This window comes from Xiphophorus maculatus, chromosome 24 (assembly GCF_002775205.1).
Source record: "Xiphophorus maculatus strain JP 163 A chromosome 24, X_maculatus-5.0-male, whole genome shotgun sequence".
NCBI classification, from domain to species: Eukaryota; Metazoa; Chordata; class Actinopteri; order Cyprinodontiformes; family Poeciliidae; genus Xiphophorus; species Xiphophorus maculatus.
In genome coordinates, this window is record NC_036466.1 from 2383815 (window position 1) to 2401398 (window position 17584).

At 40.7% G+C, this 17584-nt stretch overlaps 2 protein-coding genes and 1 non-coding gene across 4 annotated transcripts in view; 2 read left to right on the forward strand and 1 right to left on the reverse strand.

The window, feature by feature from the left end:
* The first annotated feature begins 331 nt into the window (after positions 1-331).
* Positions 332-4429, forward strand: nufip1 (NUFIP1, FMR1 interacting protein 1). 2 transcript variants are annotated; one of them, XM_023329250.1, is made up of 10 exons: positions 332-665; positions 780-901; positions 1365-1469; positions 1547-1609; positions 1682-1758; positions 1840-1932; positions 2262-2425; positions 2533-2655; positions 2729-2976; positions 3902-4429. In XM_023329250.1, exons 1-10 carry the CDS (start codon positions 443-445, stop codon positions 4325-4327), a joined length of 1644 nt encoding a protein of 547 aa, XP_023185018.1. In that variant the 5' UTR covers positions 332-442; the 3' UTR covers positions 4328-4429. The 2 variants fall into 2 exon arrangements, with proteins under 2 accessions (XP_023185018.1, XP_014330770.1); XM_014475284.2 differs by having other exon boundaries at positions 816-901; positions 3902-4426.
* Positions 4430-5359: 930 nt separating this feature from the next.
* The window catches only part of cfap47 (cilia and flagella associated protein 47), a 36698-nt gene continuing 24473 nt past the window's right edge, over positions 5360-17584 (forward strand). The window contains exons 1-30 of the mRNA XM_023329186.1: positions 5360-5601; positions 6573-6730; positions 6828-6943; positions 7056-7200; positions 7419-7500; positions 7704-7844; positions 7955-8124; positions 8465-8559; positions 8878-9107; positions 9194-9386; positions 9525-9726; positions 9924-10067; positions 10203-10380; positions 10467-10563; positions 10657-10873; positions 11687-11934; positions 12029-12159; positions 12388-12510; positions 12688-12819; positions 12904-12981; positions 13153-13300; positions 13451-13530; positions 13948-14134; positions 14343-14419; positions 14583-14772; positions 15000-15222; positions 15736-15853; positions 16027-16127; positions 16225-16325; positions 16471-16593. Coding sequence (XP_023184954.1) covers positions 5458-5601; positions 6573-6730; positions 6828-6943; positions 7056-7200; positions 7419-7500; positions 7704-7844; positions 7955-8124; positions 8465-8559; positions 8878-9107; positions 9194-9386; positions 9525-9726; positions 9924-10067; positions 10203-10380; positions 10467-10563; positions 10657-10873; positions 11687-11934; positions 12029-12159; positions 12388-12510; positions 12688-12819; positions 12904-12981; positions 13153-13300; positions 13451-13530; positions 13948-14134; positions 14343-14419; positions 14583-14772; positions 15000-15222; positions 15736-15853; positions 16027-16127; positions 16225-16325; positions 16471-16593 — 4372 coding nt within the window. The 5' untranslated portion in view covers positions 5360-5457. The remainder of the gene's footprint in view (positions 5602-6572; positions 6731-6827; positions 6944-7055; positions 7201-7418; positions 7501-7703; positions 7845-7954; positions 8125-8464; positions 8560-8877; positions 9108-9193; positions 9387-9524; positions 9727-9923; positions 10068-10202; positions 10381-10466; positions 10564-10656; positions 10874-11686; positions 11935-12028; positions 12160-12387; positions 12511-12687; positions 12820-12903; positions 12982-13152; positions 13301-13450; positions 13531-13947; positions 14135-14342; positions 14420-14582; positions 14773-14999; positions 15223-15735; positions 15854-16026; positions 16128-16224; positions 16326-16470; positions 16594-17584) is intronic.
* Positions 8332-8403, reverse strand: trnad-guc. The gene has a single exon. It is a non-coding gene; the product is annotated as a tRNA-Asp (tRNA).

The following is a 17584-nucleotide window of genomic DNA, read 5'->3' on the forward strand; positions in this document are numbered from 1 at the left end:
ATAGTTACTGAAACAGGAGGATTATAACCATTTCATATATATATATATATATATATATATATATATATATATATATATATATATATATATATATATATATATATATATATATACCAAGACATGTATAGGAAATAAATAAAGCACGCTAATACTAGACTTTTGTAACTGTCTTACGAAAAACAATATAATTTAAGTTCTAACATACTAGAAATCTTAATTAAATTAAACTATTTTTGTCTGTGTCCATTAATTGCTTCGCGAGAACTAGAGCTTCGATTTCCGACCTCTTCGAACGTAGCATAGGTTTTTCCTGTTGACACGGAAGTGACGTACTCCAGAACAAACATGTGCGCTCTAGAGGGGAACGCGGATGAGAAGTTTTAGTAGAGTTTTGCCAAACATTACCAACGGCGGTTAAATAAAAAGCGACCGACCTAGAAAAATGAGTGAATCTCAACGCTACCCGCCCCCGGACTTCAGCTGTCCTCCACCGGACTTCATGCAGCAGCAGCCGCAGCAGCAGCCGCAGCAGACCCGCTTCAGCAGCTTTCACTCCAGCATGTGGAGCTGGGGACAAACGCCCTGTGAGCCCAGCTGGGGGCAAGGCGGCTACTATCACGGCCAAGCGGATGGACCTGCTCACTATGGACCCAAACCACAATTCAGTAAGTGTGTTATACAGTTTGTATTTCAACGCTTGAGTCCACTTTTCCAGCTGTGATCTGGTAGGCCTATTAATAATAGCAAATGTTTGCCTCTTTAACTTGTAAACATTTTAGGATTGATTCCCTTTCAAATCGTGGATTTCTTCTCAGATCAGCATTTTGGCAGTGAGTGGTACCAAGCTGGACAACCCGGTGGCAGACAGAACTACAGACCTCCCTATCAACAAGGCAAAAAGGTGATTTGTTTATTAAAAAAAAGAAAAATCAGTATTAACTTTAGTGATTTTAAATATATGTATATCACCTTTTGAACCTTTTCACATTTGGTCTTATTTAAACCCAAACATTGATTTTATGTCATACTTAAATGTAAATAATACGATACAAGGTTTTCCAAATGTTGTCAGCCCTTCCTACTCTGTTATTTAGGGCCGGATTTACAAGGATTTGGGCCCCTGCGCTGGAAGCCATTTTGGTGCCCTATGCACTAAAGAAAAGTGTTTTGCTGATTCAGATTTCATGAGCTGTTTTTCCTTCCACTTTACAAATATTTACAAATCGGTTGTTCCATCACATCAAATAAAAAGTTTGAGGTTGTGACGTCAAAAACAAATCAGTAAAAAGTCCAAAGCCTATGAGTACTTTTGCGGGCGTAATAGTGTCTTTCCTCTTGATTTGGATCTTGAATTGAATTCACAGCAAAGAAACAGGAAGGAGCCGGAGTATTCCCATTACTGCGACACCTGTGACCGGGGCTTTAAGAACCAGCAGAAATACGATGAGCACGTTTTTCAGCATGTCAAGGTATTTATCTGCCACTGGTCGCTTTCTGGATAATATCCGAATCATAACCCAATCGTTGTATGAAATATCATCAACAGTGTTCTGTACCTGACTGCAACTTCATGGCTCATGAAAAGCTGGTCGCCATTCACTGGAAGAACGTACGTAGGCTACGTCCTTGGGTATCACTTAAAGTTTTCTTCTTTCTAACGTGTACTGTGTTCTAAAAATAGAGCCATGCACCAGGGGCCAAAAGAATCAAGCTGGATACTCCAGCAGAGATTGCTAAATGGAGAGAGGACAGACGCAAGTTAGTTCGCACACGATTCTAGATGCTTTGCCACCTTTCGTTCCTGTCCTCTGACCGGATTCCAATTTATTGTACGTGCAGAAACTACCCGACGGTTCAGAATATCGAGAGGAAGAAAAGAGTCACGGAGGTGCGGGAGCAGATCGGAGGCGTTCTTGAAACGACTCAGTTTGGGTGAGTATGGGCATCGTCTCTGTTATTATCTGGAGGAATCTGCAAATTGTCTTTTCTTGGAAAATTCGAGACTAATTCAAAACTTTCTTGAGGTACTTTTGCGTCAAGTAGTTAAAAAAAAGGATGACTTTCATCTTTGGCTCGGTTACAATAGGTATTTTAAAAGATAATCAAAACTCTAACTTGGAAACTTAACCAAGGATCTCAATAACTTGGATTATTTTCTTAGGGAACCACTGAGTAGTAGTCCAGTTCTTTTTCTTATTATTTTAAGTAAGACGCTTTAGATCTGTAAAAATGCAAATATATACTTTACTATTTGTCCTCAGGCGCATGAGAGGGAGAGGGAGAGGCAGAGGCAGAGGCAGAGGACGTGGTTGGGGTAACAGAGGGCCCCTCCCTTTAAACAGCACTGCTGCAGAGACCCCCAAACCACTCAACCATCTTTCCAAGGTGGGAGATCCATTGGGAGTGCTGGCCAGTACTGACCAAGGTTAGTAAATAAGTAAGCTAATGATTTGATGGTGATTTTTTTAGAATTAAAGCCACAAATGACAGTGTCAGCTACAGATGTTAGCTCTGTTTCTGTTCTCCTCCCAGATTCAGATAAAGAGGAGCCCAGTACGGCTGACCTGGTTGTGGCCCCGAAACAGATGAGCTCAGCCCTTGGGTCATTACTGGCAAACTACGGTTCTATGAGTGAAAGCGACGAGGAACCAGAAGGTACGCTTATAGGTTTCTTCCAGACAAACACTAGACGGTGTCTTCCTGTTTAACCAGATCTTTGCTTTCGTAGATGTCCCCATTCTGAGAGCCAAAGAAGTTGTCAGAGAAAACGAGACCCTCCTAAACAAAATGACACCAACTTCCGAGGACAGTCGGTGCTCTAAACATGTGGAAAGGCCCGGCACGACTCGGGCAGTTCCTCAACCAACCTCTGGCCCCATCGTGTGGAATGAGAGAAGAGGAGGAGGGAGGAGAGGAGGAAGGGGACAAAGACGCAGAGACATGCCTCAATCACGCCGCGCAACTTTGCTGGAAATGGTATTTTCATACGAGATAAAACTAGCATAAATTTAAGAGATGCACCAACAAATCTTCTGTTTGGTTGAAATTAGGCTTCACTTTGAACATCATTATTAGTGATTGGCTGGTTGGAAACGCAACTTTTTTTTTTGATTCGGGAAAAGATCTGTAAGCACATTGGTTCAGCAAATGGTCTTCCCTTCCTTCTGTCGGTGAAATAATTTACCCTTCCCGCCACCTTATTGTTGGTCTTTTCACTTCCTTAGACGGCTCACCTGTTGCATGGTCTATTCATCCATTTATCCATTCTTCCCAGTTTCTATTGCTTTTGTTGTTTCCTTATTTAAAGTTGTAGCCCTGTTTAAATCGTTGTTATAAATTCCAAGGCTAAAAAAAGTCAAAGAAAGGCTCTAAAAACAACTAGGAACATGGATATGTTTTGTTGAATTGACGAAGACTTGCGTTGACTCGAACCAAATTCACTGAATACAAGGAAGGCTGAACATGGTAAGACAGAATTGGGTCGACTTACCATAAAGTAACTTATGCCAATGGCACTGACAGGGCCAATGACTAGTATATGATGCTAAAAACTTTTTTACATCTTATATTAGCCAGTAGCCCTTATTAAAAGGGCTAATCGCTATATGCCCTTGTAGGGCTATCACCCCTGTAGTAAGGGACATTAGCCCTTACTAAGGGTAAGGGCAAGTAAAATAGAGTAATTTTTAGTAAAAACACTTGTAGTTGTAGTTATTGGAGAGAAATTGGAATTAGCTGAAATTGGCATTAGGAGGTCATAGCTTTATAAAGTTGTAAATCTGAACAGAAATGATTGGTACGTCTCAAATAAATGTCATTTTCAGTTTAATTCACTGCATTGTCCACCCATCCAAATATTCATTATCACTTATTACTGTTTTTTTCCCTCCCCTCTGTGTAGTTACTGGCCCCAGACATTCGCCACGAGAGGAATGTTCTGCTGCAGTGTGTACGATATGTCGTCCGCAACCACTTTTTCGGGCTGGAAAACGGATCTCAGGACCGAGAGGAGATGAATCAGGAAAACCTGACAGTTACTGCAACCAGTGAGCTTGAAGAAAGGCCTGTGTCCCAATCAGACTCCAGTGTTCACCATGAGAGACATTTTGAAACTATAATTGTCCCGGACAGCAAAGATATTGAAGCTTTAGGCAGTGAATCTGCTGAAAGAACTGAAGAAAGTTCTAGAGAGTCTGTCCAAAGTATTGAAGAAAAGACTGCCACGGCCCACAGCGGTCAAGATCCCACCAGCACAAATAATATCACATCTAAATCTAATGTCTATGATGATGAAATATGGGAAATGGATGGCTGTTCCTTGAAATAATTTTTTTAAGACGTTAGGTTGAAGTGTATAATTATTTTTCTTGTAAAGAGAATCATTTTGTTGCTTTTTGTTGTAGGTGGACCTATTAATTTTGTTGTAGAATAAATACGTTTACTTACAAAATTGTTAAACTGTGAATTTTCATAAGGTATACAGGGTATACAAAGTCTATTATGATTCTCCAGGGAAACAACTTTATAGAACAAACTCTCCAGTGGTTTCACATTCATGGTAGGTTTAAAGTTTAATGATTGGGTGTTAGGTTGTTACTGAACACTCTAAACGATTACCTTTCAACCTGGGTTGACAGTTTTGGACATTTTTCTTACAAACGTACTTTTCAAACTGAATAACTTTCACCAAACTTCCATTACTTAAGCTAATTACATAGAATCTGCAGTAATCTGAAATGAACCCAAAATACTTTACCAACTAATCTGAATCTAAAATGATCTTTTAATAAGAAAAAAACCAAATCCTCACAGCATAATGATGCAAACTTTTTTTTTTTTGCATTGTTGGCCTGCTGTGGTTGATATTTTGATATAAACAACAAAAAAAACATCAAAGGTTATAAATTCATCTGTATTTAATGTGCATGAATGGCTTTGACCCTGTGTGTTACGGAGAAAACGAAATTTCTTTTGAGAATTTTACGACTGAGAAAAAATAATTATAATCTTTAGTAATATGACAATAAAGACTATAATGATTGGGAGCTGAAGTACTAAATTAAGGTAACTCGTTAGAGTACCGATTCCACAGGCTTCCTTGAAAGACATAACTAGTGTTTGATGAAATACTTCGGAATACAATGTGGCAATATTTGGTTTATAATCCCTTTATGCTTGATATTATGTGGTTGGTAAGTAAAACTCGACTCAACAAGTTAAGAGGCCATTGGGAGTAGTGCAGTGGCAGAGGCTGCTCCGCCCTCCTGTGCTGTCCAAGGGGGAAAAAACAAGCATACGCAGTATCCTAGAAACCACCTGAGCTCTCACTATTCATGTCTGGGTAGCAACGGTGAAGTTGACTAACGGCGCGCAGGTCAACAAACTGAATTAAGTACGCCATTGTTCCGCGGCTATAAAAGTGACTTTAGCTGCATTATAATTGCGGAGGCTTTCATTATGGCTGGAAAGGGTATTCGAGTGGAACCCCCGTTCCTAGAATTCAAGGATATGAAAGTTGGGGACGTTTACAAGAAGGCAGTCTCGATAACAAATATTGGGAAAGTATCCAGGAAGATATTAGTTGAAAAGCCAGCGCTGAAGGTAACGTATTTACAGGTTTTTGGGAATGAAATGTAGTCGTGAATTTATAAATGTTGAGCATTTACCAAATGTGGATATTGTTACTAGTTAACCAGCCAATTACAGCAAAATGGCGGAGTTCGCTGTCTTACATCGAATAGAAATTTCTCGAAGTATTTGCCGCTTCAGACGTTTCTTTGTAACAAATTGTAATTATAGTTATTGGCTTGATGTATCAAACATAAGTTAAGTAAATGCAAAAAGTAGTTTTAAAGTATGCATTTTAAAAAGTTGCCCAACCCAGCGCCATGTGAAAAAGTTCCTTTATTAAAGTTTGAATTTTAATTCAATGCGATTAATCGCATTTTTCTTTCAAAGCTGAGTTCAATTTCATGAGCTACAAACCGGCCAACTACGCTACTACGGATGTAGACCTACATTTATTTTTTGTTGACTGGGTTATATTTATATTTTTTGCGCATTTATTTAATTTGGTGTTAAAATAAATAATAAAAATATGAATAGTTTTCCTTTAGGACATTATTTAAAAAACATTTTTGATTTTTTTTTTTTTTTTTTACTAAAACAAACGAGAAACAGTCCAGTTCAGTCTTCGTTTCGCTACCACTGAGCAATGACAGCTTTCAAAAAGTACTTTTATTAATTACTACATTGTAGCATGGCATAACTAAAATGTAGTTTTAGTTATGGCATGCTTTGTATGCCAGACAATGCTGTGTATGGCATTGTATACAATGTGTATTGTATACAATATACATTGTGTGCCATATTATAGTAAATGGCACACTGTATATAGCAGTGTGCCATATACAATGTCACAATGTATACCTTGTATATATGGCATTGTATACAATGCTATATACAGTGTTTAAGTCTGTGGTTGTAAAGGCAACTATTTGAAAATGTTCCAGTGGTGTGGCGCCACTGCACCTAATGATATCTTTGTCCTTTTGACTTCTCTTTCCCTGAAGATCTTTAAATTAATCAGATTGGGTCAAGCTTGGTTTTTGCCACCGGGCTTTTGTATTAGAGGCACGCTGGAGTTCACTCCAGTTACTGAGGAGAAGGTCAAAGACTCCATTCAGATAATTATAGACGATGAGGAGCTCCTCGAAGTTCCGGTAACAGGGTACGAAGTTCTCTAAGTCTGATATATCAAAAGCTGTTTTCAGCCACACTTGTCAATTGTGCCTGTGGTGCTTCTAATGCTGCGTCTCTGGCTGCAGACTTCCCAGGTTTCCCTCTTTCACCATGGACTCATTGCTAGACTTTGGATACCTTGTCGCGGACAGTCAAGTGGTCAAAAAACGTCATCTAATTATCAACAACGGATCAGCACCTGGTAAGTCATGTGTTTGTTATTTGACAGGTGATATCATATGACACTATGATAGTCATCCAGGCTGTATGCCTTTGTGTGTGTGTGTGTGTGTGTGTGTGTGTTACTGCTGAAGGTCGATTCGAAGTGAAGCATAAGAGGAGTGAATCGTTCTCCCTCCATATCCACCCGTCACACGGAATCGTAGAAGGTGGTTCCACCATGTGGCTGACAGTAGAACTGCATGCAGACAGACCTGGGCGTATTGCTGAAGAAGCTCTGTATGTTTTTAAAACCACTAACCGTCATTACTATAAATATCTAGCTTGTATTACAGGAATCAGAAACTATTTAGAAGGTCATTTATGTAAAAAAAAAATTAAGTGATGTAGTTCTCTAATTAACTACCTATTAGACATTTTTGTCTGTTGAACAGGTATTTGGGTCTCTACTCAAACTGGATAATGACATCTGTGATCTTGGCATATTTCTTCCTGAGGGTGAAGCTCCAGGATTCCCCAGCTGTTCTTAGTATCAAGGCTGAAGTGGTGGAGCAGCATCTTGAGGTTTCTGACATGCAGGTACATTGATTCAAATTCACACACATATAGGATGATGTTGTCACATGCAAAATACTAAATGCTAGATGTGGTGTGGTGATTTTTACATCAAAAAAAATTTATGGAAAAATTTATGTAGTTTAAATTCTTTTCTAAGACACTGTACATCTTAAAATTATTATTATTATTTACATTTCTGTTTTAATTGCTTGAACATGTTGTAGGGCTTCCCCCTTTCCTGTTTGTGGTTTGGACCTGTCTACTTTGGGGCCTCCAGCGAGCAGAAAGTGGTACTAAGAAATAACTGTCCCATTTCTTGTGACTGGGTCTGCCTGCTGCTGGATAAAGCTGTTGGTATTGAGGCTGTGAGTTTGAAAACAACATCTTTAGTTTGCAAGGGGGGTAAGGGAGTGCAGAAGGAACCCCCCCCCCCCAAAAATCATCGTCTTATTCAGTGTTCCTACTGTGTTTGCAGGGAACAGAACTTCAGAAGAGCACAGGCACCGCCCTGCTGGAGAGGATGAAGAACTGCAGCTCAGCCAGACATTTTGCTTTCCAGGTCTTGGAGTGTGTGCCTGCACATGGTCGACTGGATCCATATCACACAACCACAGTGGTAGTACGATTCAGTCCCAAATCCAGGAGGTATATTTGTCCTAAAACACTGCAAAAACTTGTTGGAAATTTATGTAAGGGAAATATTTTGTGTTGACTCACATAGTATTAGTTTTAGTTTATAGTACTAGTAGATTGATAATATTAATTCAAGGCAATGAATGTATGTTGATCAGTATTGACCTACCTTAAAAACATCAAAGGTGTAAGAAAGAATAATAAAGAAAAAAAGTGTTACTCCCCGTCGGGGAATCGAACCCCGGTCTCCCGCGTGACAGGCGGGGATACTCACCACTATACTAACGAGGAGCTTGTAGCAGCAAGTAATACATGTCTGTATTTCATGGTTCCCCTGTGCTCTGCTTGACAGGAGATGGCGTAGTACTTTACCTAGGCGACAGGACTACTCTCTGTTTCTCGTGTTTGATATTGTGAGCTGCAAACATGGCTTCACTCAACCTACAGGTATTCTCACAGATACACGGTGCTGAAATTGTTATCTGATTGAGGACTGGACTAAAAAGGGCTACTATGCTGCATGAATCTAATGCCAAGTTACAATGTGAATGGCTCTCACTAGCATGTTGAGGCCGTCAAGTTGTGTCAAATCTGTGAGAGGTATCAATATACTGTCTTAACATCTGAACAGAGCACGGATTCCTCTATAGACTGAATGTTAAATTGTATTCCTAGTATATTCTAATAAATATAGAGGATCTAAGCAGACCTTCACAGAACAAATGGGGACTGATTGCCTTAATGAAGCTTATTGTTTTAATTTAGTTGACAGCAGCGTGGAGGTGGCAGTAACCGGTTCCGGAATCCCCGTGGCTCTGGTGCCGTCTCCCTCTGACACGTTTGATTTCTCCCACTGTGCAATGGGCCAACATTCAGATCTTCTGTGCGTGCTCCAGAACCTCTGCCCTCAACTTCCAATCAGATTCCGCTTTCGCAAGTTGGCACACTTTACTGCCCATCCACCAACGGGAACCATTGCCCCTGGGCAGTGCCAGGTGAGACTGTCGGCAGCGCTAGGTGGTGCTATATAAACCCCCACAGTTTTAACAGAGGAGCTTTTTCCCCCCCCCATATTCTCCAGGATGTAGTTTTGACTTTTAATGCACGGCAGCAGGGAACCTTCCAGGTACGTCAGAAGGTAGATGTCCTAGGTTGGGTTGCGTCTCAGAAAAATGGCTGCTCCAATGAAATTGGCTGCTTCCACACAATATTGTTACACCTATCTGCAATATGTGACAGTGTGAGGATACCCCCACAACCAAAACTACATTCTGGTGAGTATTGCGCAATCGTCAATTGCGCAATCGACGATTGTGTCGATTGCGCAGTGACGATTGTGTTGCAGAAACACAATCGTTTCTGCAATGACGATTGTGTTGCAGAAACAGAAACTATCTCTTGTTTTGCTGCAGCTCTAAAGTGTCCCACCGGGTTACGGCCTTGCGTCCAGTTGAGAGATCTGGATCACTGCAGCAAGTTGGGCCGTATTGCCACCGCAAAGCTACACAAGCATCGCAGGGACATGAGCCCAATCACAGATATAAACGAGTTCCTGGCTTTCCCCAATGATCGGGCCGCGAGCATCAGACCAGCATCACCACACACACAATATAGGTAGACATTAATGAGCCACACTTCTGGAAGCTACATCAAACCTTTCATAAACTGTGATTTCTGGAACTTTGAGTTTGGAAAGATAGTACCATTTTAACAAGAACTCTTATAGCAAGGGAGAAAAGTACATTTTAGATGTCTTAGTGTGTGTCTTACCGAAGTTTACCGATGTTTCTTTTTATTTTGACATTGTTTAGGACCATTTTTACCGGAGTGCGACGCTACCGCTATGTGGACCGCACCTATGCTTTCACTAAGGATGAGGACGAGCTGAGACGGCGCAACCAGCAGACTTACATTAACTTTATCAAGCAAAGATGGCATGAGAAGACCGTGGAAAGGTTTGCTTTGCAAACTCTATATTTTACATTTTAGTTTTCCTTAGAGGAAAACATATAATCTTTAAATATGTAGAGAACCTTTCGTTTCCACTGTAGAGCCACACAATTCAACTTGATTTTGTGATTTGTTTTTAGGCAGCCACAGACTGGGAATGACGGTGTTCTTGAGATTGATACACATAATGGACTTGTTCCTCCTGTGTTCAACATCAGAGACCTGGATAGCACCAAGAACTCAGACAGGGACCCTAGTTGCAGTTCAAAACACTCGAGTGAAATTACAAACAGTGGGGACAGTCAGGTTAGATCAAAAGTGAGTCAATAACATTTAGTTCAGTTGCATCATTTTTTTTGTGTGTGTGTGTGTTTTGTTTACATTTTCTCATGAATTCTTCGCAGATTTTTGAAGCAGTGAATACAGTTCCATCTACCAGACAGCAGGTGGCAGACTGTAGGAGGACTCTGGCTCCTCTGGAGCTCTACCAAGTCGACATAAGTAGGACTTTATTTTTGCAAACCATCAACAGAGCAAAAACACAAAAGAAATGTGTCTAAACAATATTAATAAAATCTTCCTCTTTTCTAACAGCTCCCTCGTCTGTGAACTTTGGCACAGTGGCTGCGCAGTCAGTGTGCTCTACTAATGTGCATCTCGTCAATCGCCTGCCGGTGCACGTCTGGGTTGAGCTGGATGTGGACTGCATTGAGCTGCAGGGCTCCTCAATGCTGTCCCAAGTCTTGCCTCCCTTCTTCCACAGCATCTTGCCCCTGACGTTTCAGGGCACGCTGCATGGCCGCTTCAGAAGGCTAGTTCTTTTTCTTTTCAGACAATGAATTGAAAAGAAAGAAGAAGAAGAAAAAAAAGCTTCTACGATTCTCATGGTCTAACGTTACCGGCTCAGTGCGTGTGATTCTTTCTTCCAAATAGACTCAATCATTTCAAAGTCCTGCTACTGATAATGATTTGATTCTGTTGTGTTCGAATTTTAAGTGTTAGCTTGTCTGTAAAATTGATACCAAAATAATAACGTCACAAGAGGCTCAACATTCCTCGTTTCATTATTTATTTTTCATATTGGAGTTCTCATAAAATTATTCCTTCATTCTCTTATTCTTATGACTTAATTCTAATATTGATGCTTTATTTTGACTGTACTGTCATATGACTTTAGTCTCATATTACCCATTAGTCTCATATTACTACGACTGTATTCTTGTGAAACTCTTAGTTTTATTCTCGGAATTAAAAATGTTAAGATCTCTGCCTGGCCCAGATGTTCCATCGTAAGGTTGACCTAAATTCAAAGTCCAAATAAACAGAAGCTGAAACACTCGCTCGTCAAACAAGATGGCCGCCTGGGGCGTGCCGACATCACCACGAACCGTGGAAACCCAAGGAGTGCGTTGGTGGGATGCAAAAATTAAATCTTCAAAAACTAAAATTTGATCAATAAAATAGATTTAAAATCACCCGGCCCTACTTTGGATTGGTCTTTCACATGAAATCTCAGTAAAATCCCTTGAGGTGTGTAGTTGGAGAAATTCCAAAAACGTGGATGGGGTTGAGGTGTGTGAGAGTACTTCTGCAAATCATAGTGGGTGTATTTTCATTTCTCCAGGTCCTTGAGCTACACTGTCAACCAGCAGCACCCTGGTCAGATCCTAGTCCAAGCTGAGGTGGTCCCCTTGGCTCTGGAGCTGTCCAGCAACCTGGTGGTGCTCACCCCCAACCCAGTGTTGCTCGCAGGATCAGAGTACAGAGGCATAGTGACCCTTCGAAACCTGTCCAACTGTGTAGCAGAATTCTCCTGGAGGCCAGTTATCCCAGAGAGCGGCCTGCTGTTATACTCTATTCGACCATCTACAGGTGCAGCCCACTTTTTTTTCCTTTGGGGGGGAGAGAGGAGAGGGTTCGTGATATTTGAGTGTTGTTTCATACGGTCTACTCTCCGTTTGTCCAGGCGTGGTGGAGCCACACATGGAAATAGACTGCGAGATAAATTGGCATCCCGGTTTTAATTCCCCTACTGAGGGAGACTTTGACCTTTTTGTCCAAGAGGGAATCCCCCAGCGCCTGCACTGTGTTGCCAAGGTTTGTCTCGCTAACATAAATTACTTTTTTCTTTTTTTTTTCGTGGGCTCCAATTTGAGTTACAGCATTGAAGAAACCTCAAACACAACAAGGTGCTTAAACGTAACGCAGGGTGTCAAACTCCTTTTCATTTTGGGCAACATATCAACGCAATAAATGTGGAGCCGGTTGTGCCAGAATGTGTTAAGACTTATTAGCAAACTGTTAAAATGTCAATCTTCCTCTCAGGTTGGATCCACTACTGTCGAGCTGGCAGAAAAGAGAATCCTTTTCACCTCGGTACCTCTCAACACAACTTCCGTCAGATCCACTGTCCTGCACAACTCTGGACAGTACCACGCCTATTTTGAGGTGTCCAATCCTGCACTATGTGCAGAACTTTTGAGCCAGTCATAATCTATATTTATGCTAGAAGACGTGTGCTCTATCCGTTGACCTGCATGCAACTCGGCTCCGACCCTGTGACGTCACTTTGCAATGGCTGCCGACTAACAGAAGATTCCATGTTCGTGTTCTTGTTTGAGGCAGGTTGTAGACATTTGCCCTCTGCCTGGCATGGTAGTGAGTCCATCTGTAGGTGTTGTACCAAGCAGAGGTCAGGCCATGATTCGCATTCAGTTCAACCCAGACTGTATCTTTAAATTTGATTCCAAGATTGAGGTGAGAGAAACAAATGGTGCTCTTTTTATGTCCATTTTGACCCTTTTTTAAAAACTTTTTGTTTTGCGTGTGTGTATTTTTCAGATAGCGATGAAGACCATGAAGTCCATCCAGCTAAGAGTTGGAGGATCAGTAGAGCCTCCGAATGTAACTTTCAGCAAGGTGAGTATGATGGAGTGAAATGTTTGGTGTGGCCTCAATTCAGAATTGAATTTCTGAAATAAGATCATTTTTTGTTGACCATCCAATTTACTGACCCGTAACCGTAAGATTGGCTTGCAGCACCAACTTTTGCTAAATAATGTGTGTTTTTTTTTTGTCTTTTTGTTTCAGTTTAATTTTCAGTTCTGTGGAGTCCACATTGGATCTCAACAGAGGATTCCTTTCTCCATAACAAACCACTCTGCGGCTCTTTCCCAAGTCACTTTTGATCTGTCAAAATACAAAGACTTCTCAATCAAAGGCCGCCAGCCCTCCACAAGTATGTATGCACTTTAAAGTATCTCAGTTGATAAATGCTACTATGCTAGTGATGTCGTACCCAATATATATTGTCATGGGAAGAGCTAAGTCAGTGTTTTTTTGTTTTTGTTTTGTCTGGTTGCTTCTGTATCTTTTTTTCGGTAAACAGAAAAGGAGCTGGGAATAACTGTGATGGAGGTTGGTAGTGGTCAGACAGAGGAGTGTTTCCTTGTCTTTTCTCCCACGCAGGTAAGATTTGCTTAACCACCTTTCTGAATGTTTGAGATTCACAAAGCATCAAAAAGATGTTGTAGGCTGATCTCAAGTGGCTACTTAGCATCTATGCTAACTATAAACCTGTGTTCAGGTTTGTATCTATGTAACTATTTTACATAGCCTGCATGCATGGCGTTTAAAGGTCTTTTTTAGCCAAATTATGACTTGATGATATGGAAAGGGATTGTTTGCTCTATTTTTCTCCACTTTGGATTAATTCTGCTCTACTTTCTGTTCGTCTATCACAAAAATGACAAAACGTGCAAGACACTATTATTTTAAGTAAATGTCTTGTGTGGGTCTCTGTTAAAATTCACCATGAAAAATAACTACTAACTACAACTACATAGGCAGTAGAAGGAGGGTAAAGACAATGTATGTTCTCTTTAGGTGACCGACTACAACTTCGTACTGCCAATAATGGTCAACGGAGTTAAATGGCCCACTTCGTTGCCCTCTTTTTTCACCTCGTCGTCTTCTACTACTCTACTGCTGACACCTGACAGCAGGAAGACTATGACGACGTCTACCACTTTATCCACAGACGAAGAACAGTCATTGTCAGTAGATGCCACAGGTGGGCTCACCGAAGTTGACGTTAGCCTGCGTTTTCCATTCCAAAACCCAGATTTAAAGTGTTCATTGTTGGAGCATCCAATTTCAACAAAGTTTTAGCAATCTTTCTGTTGTATTGTGATAGTTTATGACTTTGTTAATGACAGGAGTTTTAGAATTTAAAGTATATAAATATATATATAATCCTTTCTATTTCCCTTTCTCTTTAGCTCTGTTTGCCCCAGTGGAAATGTCCTCCACTCGCCTGCAGTTTGTTGTTGTGTCACATTCTCCTACATTCCCTCAGGTATTGGACCTTACCCATGCTCCCATTATTTTCCCTCTCCCCTTTTGCGTTTCAAAGCACCCTGTTTAACACGTGTCACCACCTCATGACAAATACAGCAACGCGTTCACGCCTCGGATAATTTACCGTCCTCCTCTCCTCCCCACCCTCCTTGCCTCGGCAGATCGTCGAGCTGAAAGCTAAGGGTGAACAGAGCATCTGCTGGAAAGCTGTCGCAGGAGAAGGCGTCCGTTGGTGGTTTGACCTTGGCACCGCAGAAGAGCTGTGCGCGGTGGCTCCAGCGTTTGGCATTCTCAGGCCTGGCCAGTCCGTGTGCTTGGCAGTCACCATCAACCCTGAGGCCACGAAAAACGGTGCAGTGTCACTAGCAGTCGCACCTCTAGAACGAGTGTTTCTCCATCGAAATTCATTTGAAGCTTTAAATATCACCTCTGAACTGTTCTCACTCCCAGGTGGATGGATGATATGGCGCGCAGCTTCTGTTAGAAAGCAGAAAGCGAATTGTATTTAAAGCTGCAGCATTCCGATCATTGATTTCTGTTCTAATTTTGTTTTTTTGTTGTTGTTTTTTTACCCCCAGGAGAAAAAATAACCAAAGTGTCCATTCCAATGTATTTAAGAGGGGAGGGAGAGGAAGGAAGACAAATAAATAAAGAACAGCATCCTTATAGAAAGCTGTCAGTCATCATTCTCCTCAGTCGTCCAAGTATCGTCTTCTCCCCCCGTCAGATCCTCTTCACCCCTGTTCCACTGTCAAAGAGCACAGAAACCATGCTATCCTTGCAAACTGCTGGCTATCCATGGTTAGTTCACAGAGATACGCCTAAAGCTGCCATGTTTGTTTGTAAGCAGAGCAATAATGAAGATGGATTTTTATTGCATTTTCTAATTGGTGGCAATAAGCCATCTGTGCTAAGCCTTCTATGCTAAATTATAACACAGGAAACAAAGCCACAGTCACTTATTCATCTCAGAGTATTTGCTTTATTGAAATCAATCAGGCCTGGATCCATCTACTGTCATGGTGGGTTTCCTTACGTCGGAAAGCAGCAGCCTAATCGACATGCTGATTTTGTTTATGGCGGAGGATTAAAAATAATAAACATATTGCAAATAAAAACCACAACATTTTACACCTAACACATGTGACTCTGCCACCGCTATATTTCAATGTCAGGAAACTGAATTATATTGAAGTTTGTGGTTGTAAATTGTCAGAATGTGAAAACGTTAAGGAGGAAGACTCCACATCCACATTTTTTTAAGGTTGCTCAGTCAAGTTTGGTGGTGAGTTGTCGGCTGTTTTTCATTTGTAGCGGAACAACCATATCGGCGGAATGCGAAAAGGTGGAAACGAAGGATGGAACTAAGATCCAGCCTATTTCTGTCAACTTTCCTCATGGAAACCGTATCTATACCCAGAACATCAGCGAGGTAAAAGTTGATGTGGCCTGCTAATCATAACGGCAGGCCACATCAAAACAAAAAAAACAACAACACAATTTTGTTGTTATTTGCAGTTCAGTTTTGTTAGAAATTGCACTGAGATACAGATTTGGAAATTCTTCTACTAAATTTGTTTTAATCTGCTGTCTTCCAACCTACAGGGAACCAAAGTTATCTCTCTACTGTGTGAAGTGTCGTTCTGCTCTGCTGTCCCGGTGTCATTGTGCACAACCGTCACCTTCAGTGACCACATGAAAAACAAGTAACCTTGTTTGTCTGTAGTTTAGTTTGGTTTTAGAAATCTTCAATCTCTCCCTTCAACTTTTTTTTCTGTTTTTTTTTGCGTTTCACTTCTTCAGATTCAAGATTAAGGTGTGTGCAGTTGCTGAGAACTGTCTGCTAACGGCCTGGCCCTACTTGGCGATACACCACAACCATCAACATGTAGTTCTGCAAGCAGGTACTGCACTGAGAGAGCTATATAAACAGAGGGGGTAAAAAATGAGTTCATGTGCTGCCTAAGTTATCTGAAGGCGGGCTGAAATAAATTAAACTAGAATCTGTTCTGATATTTTTTTGCTTCTGATTTGAAATATTTCATGAAGGAGCCACATCTGTGGAGGCTATTCTTCTGAACTATAACACACCAAGTCCCGCATCTGGCCCGATCACATCGTCATCCTCGTCGTCATCGTTTGACCACTACAGCTCAGCATACTGCACCTCAGGTCAGAAATGACTTCTGTGTGGGGGATACAGCTGTGGTAAAAAGTCAAAGTATTAAACATACAGGGAATCAAAATCACATTTCTCGCCATGCCCAGGTGAAACAAAAAACTTGAAGAGATCACATCAAATAAGAATAAATTAGGATAAATAGTACTAAAAACTGTTTTCCTTGTTCCTTATAAAAACATAATAATATTTAAAAATCCTGTAAACCAGATACCATGTACAATTTTACAAACACAAACTCTTGCATAGTTAACAATGTAGTTAAGAAATAAGTTCATACTCTTAACTTCTAAGACCACAATACGCAATTTGAAAAACTTACTGTCTTTGTATTTAAGAGCAGTGTCTTGATATAATGTCCATACCACATTAACTTTCCTGTGTTAGAGACTTTAAAACTCTTGAGACTGAGGTGGAGGCTCGTCTTTGTGCAGGATTAATAACCTTAAATAGCAAGAGCTACCATGGAATAGGTTAATTTAAAGTTCATGTGTAAACCATTGCCCAAAGTCCAGACATAAAGCCAATCAAATTGTCTAACAGGACTATATTCACAGATGCTCTCCAGCTTATTTGATTCAAATTGAGAAAAAGGGCTGCAACTCTGTACTTTCTCACATCATTTGCACATGCAGAAACAGGTGTTACTAGTGAATGCAGAAAATGCAGTTTACGGAACTTTTCCGGTGTTATTTTGGCGCCCGCTTTAGCATGGCACCCGTATGCATTTTGTATAATGCATATCCCCTTTGAGCGCCTTTGCTAACAAACTGTTTCAACATAGTATTGACTCAGGGGAGCTAAATACAATGGCACAACACAATCTTTGAATTATATATGGTTTTTTTATGTGTGTTTTTTAAAAATAAGTCTAGCATCTTTGCTTCACTTCAGTGTGCTACTTAGTGTTGGTCCGTTCTGTTACACAGAAATCCAGCAGAAAGCAATGAAGTCTGTGATTGTGAAATCAAAAACAGTTAAGTA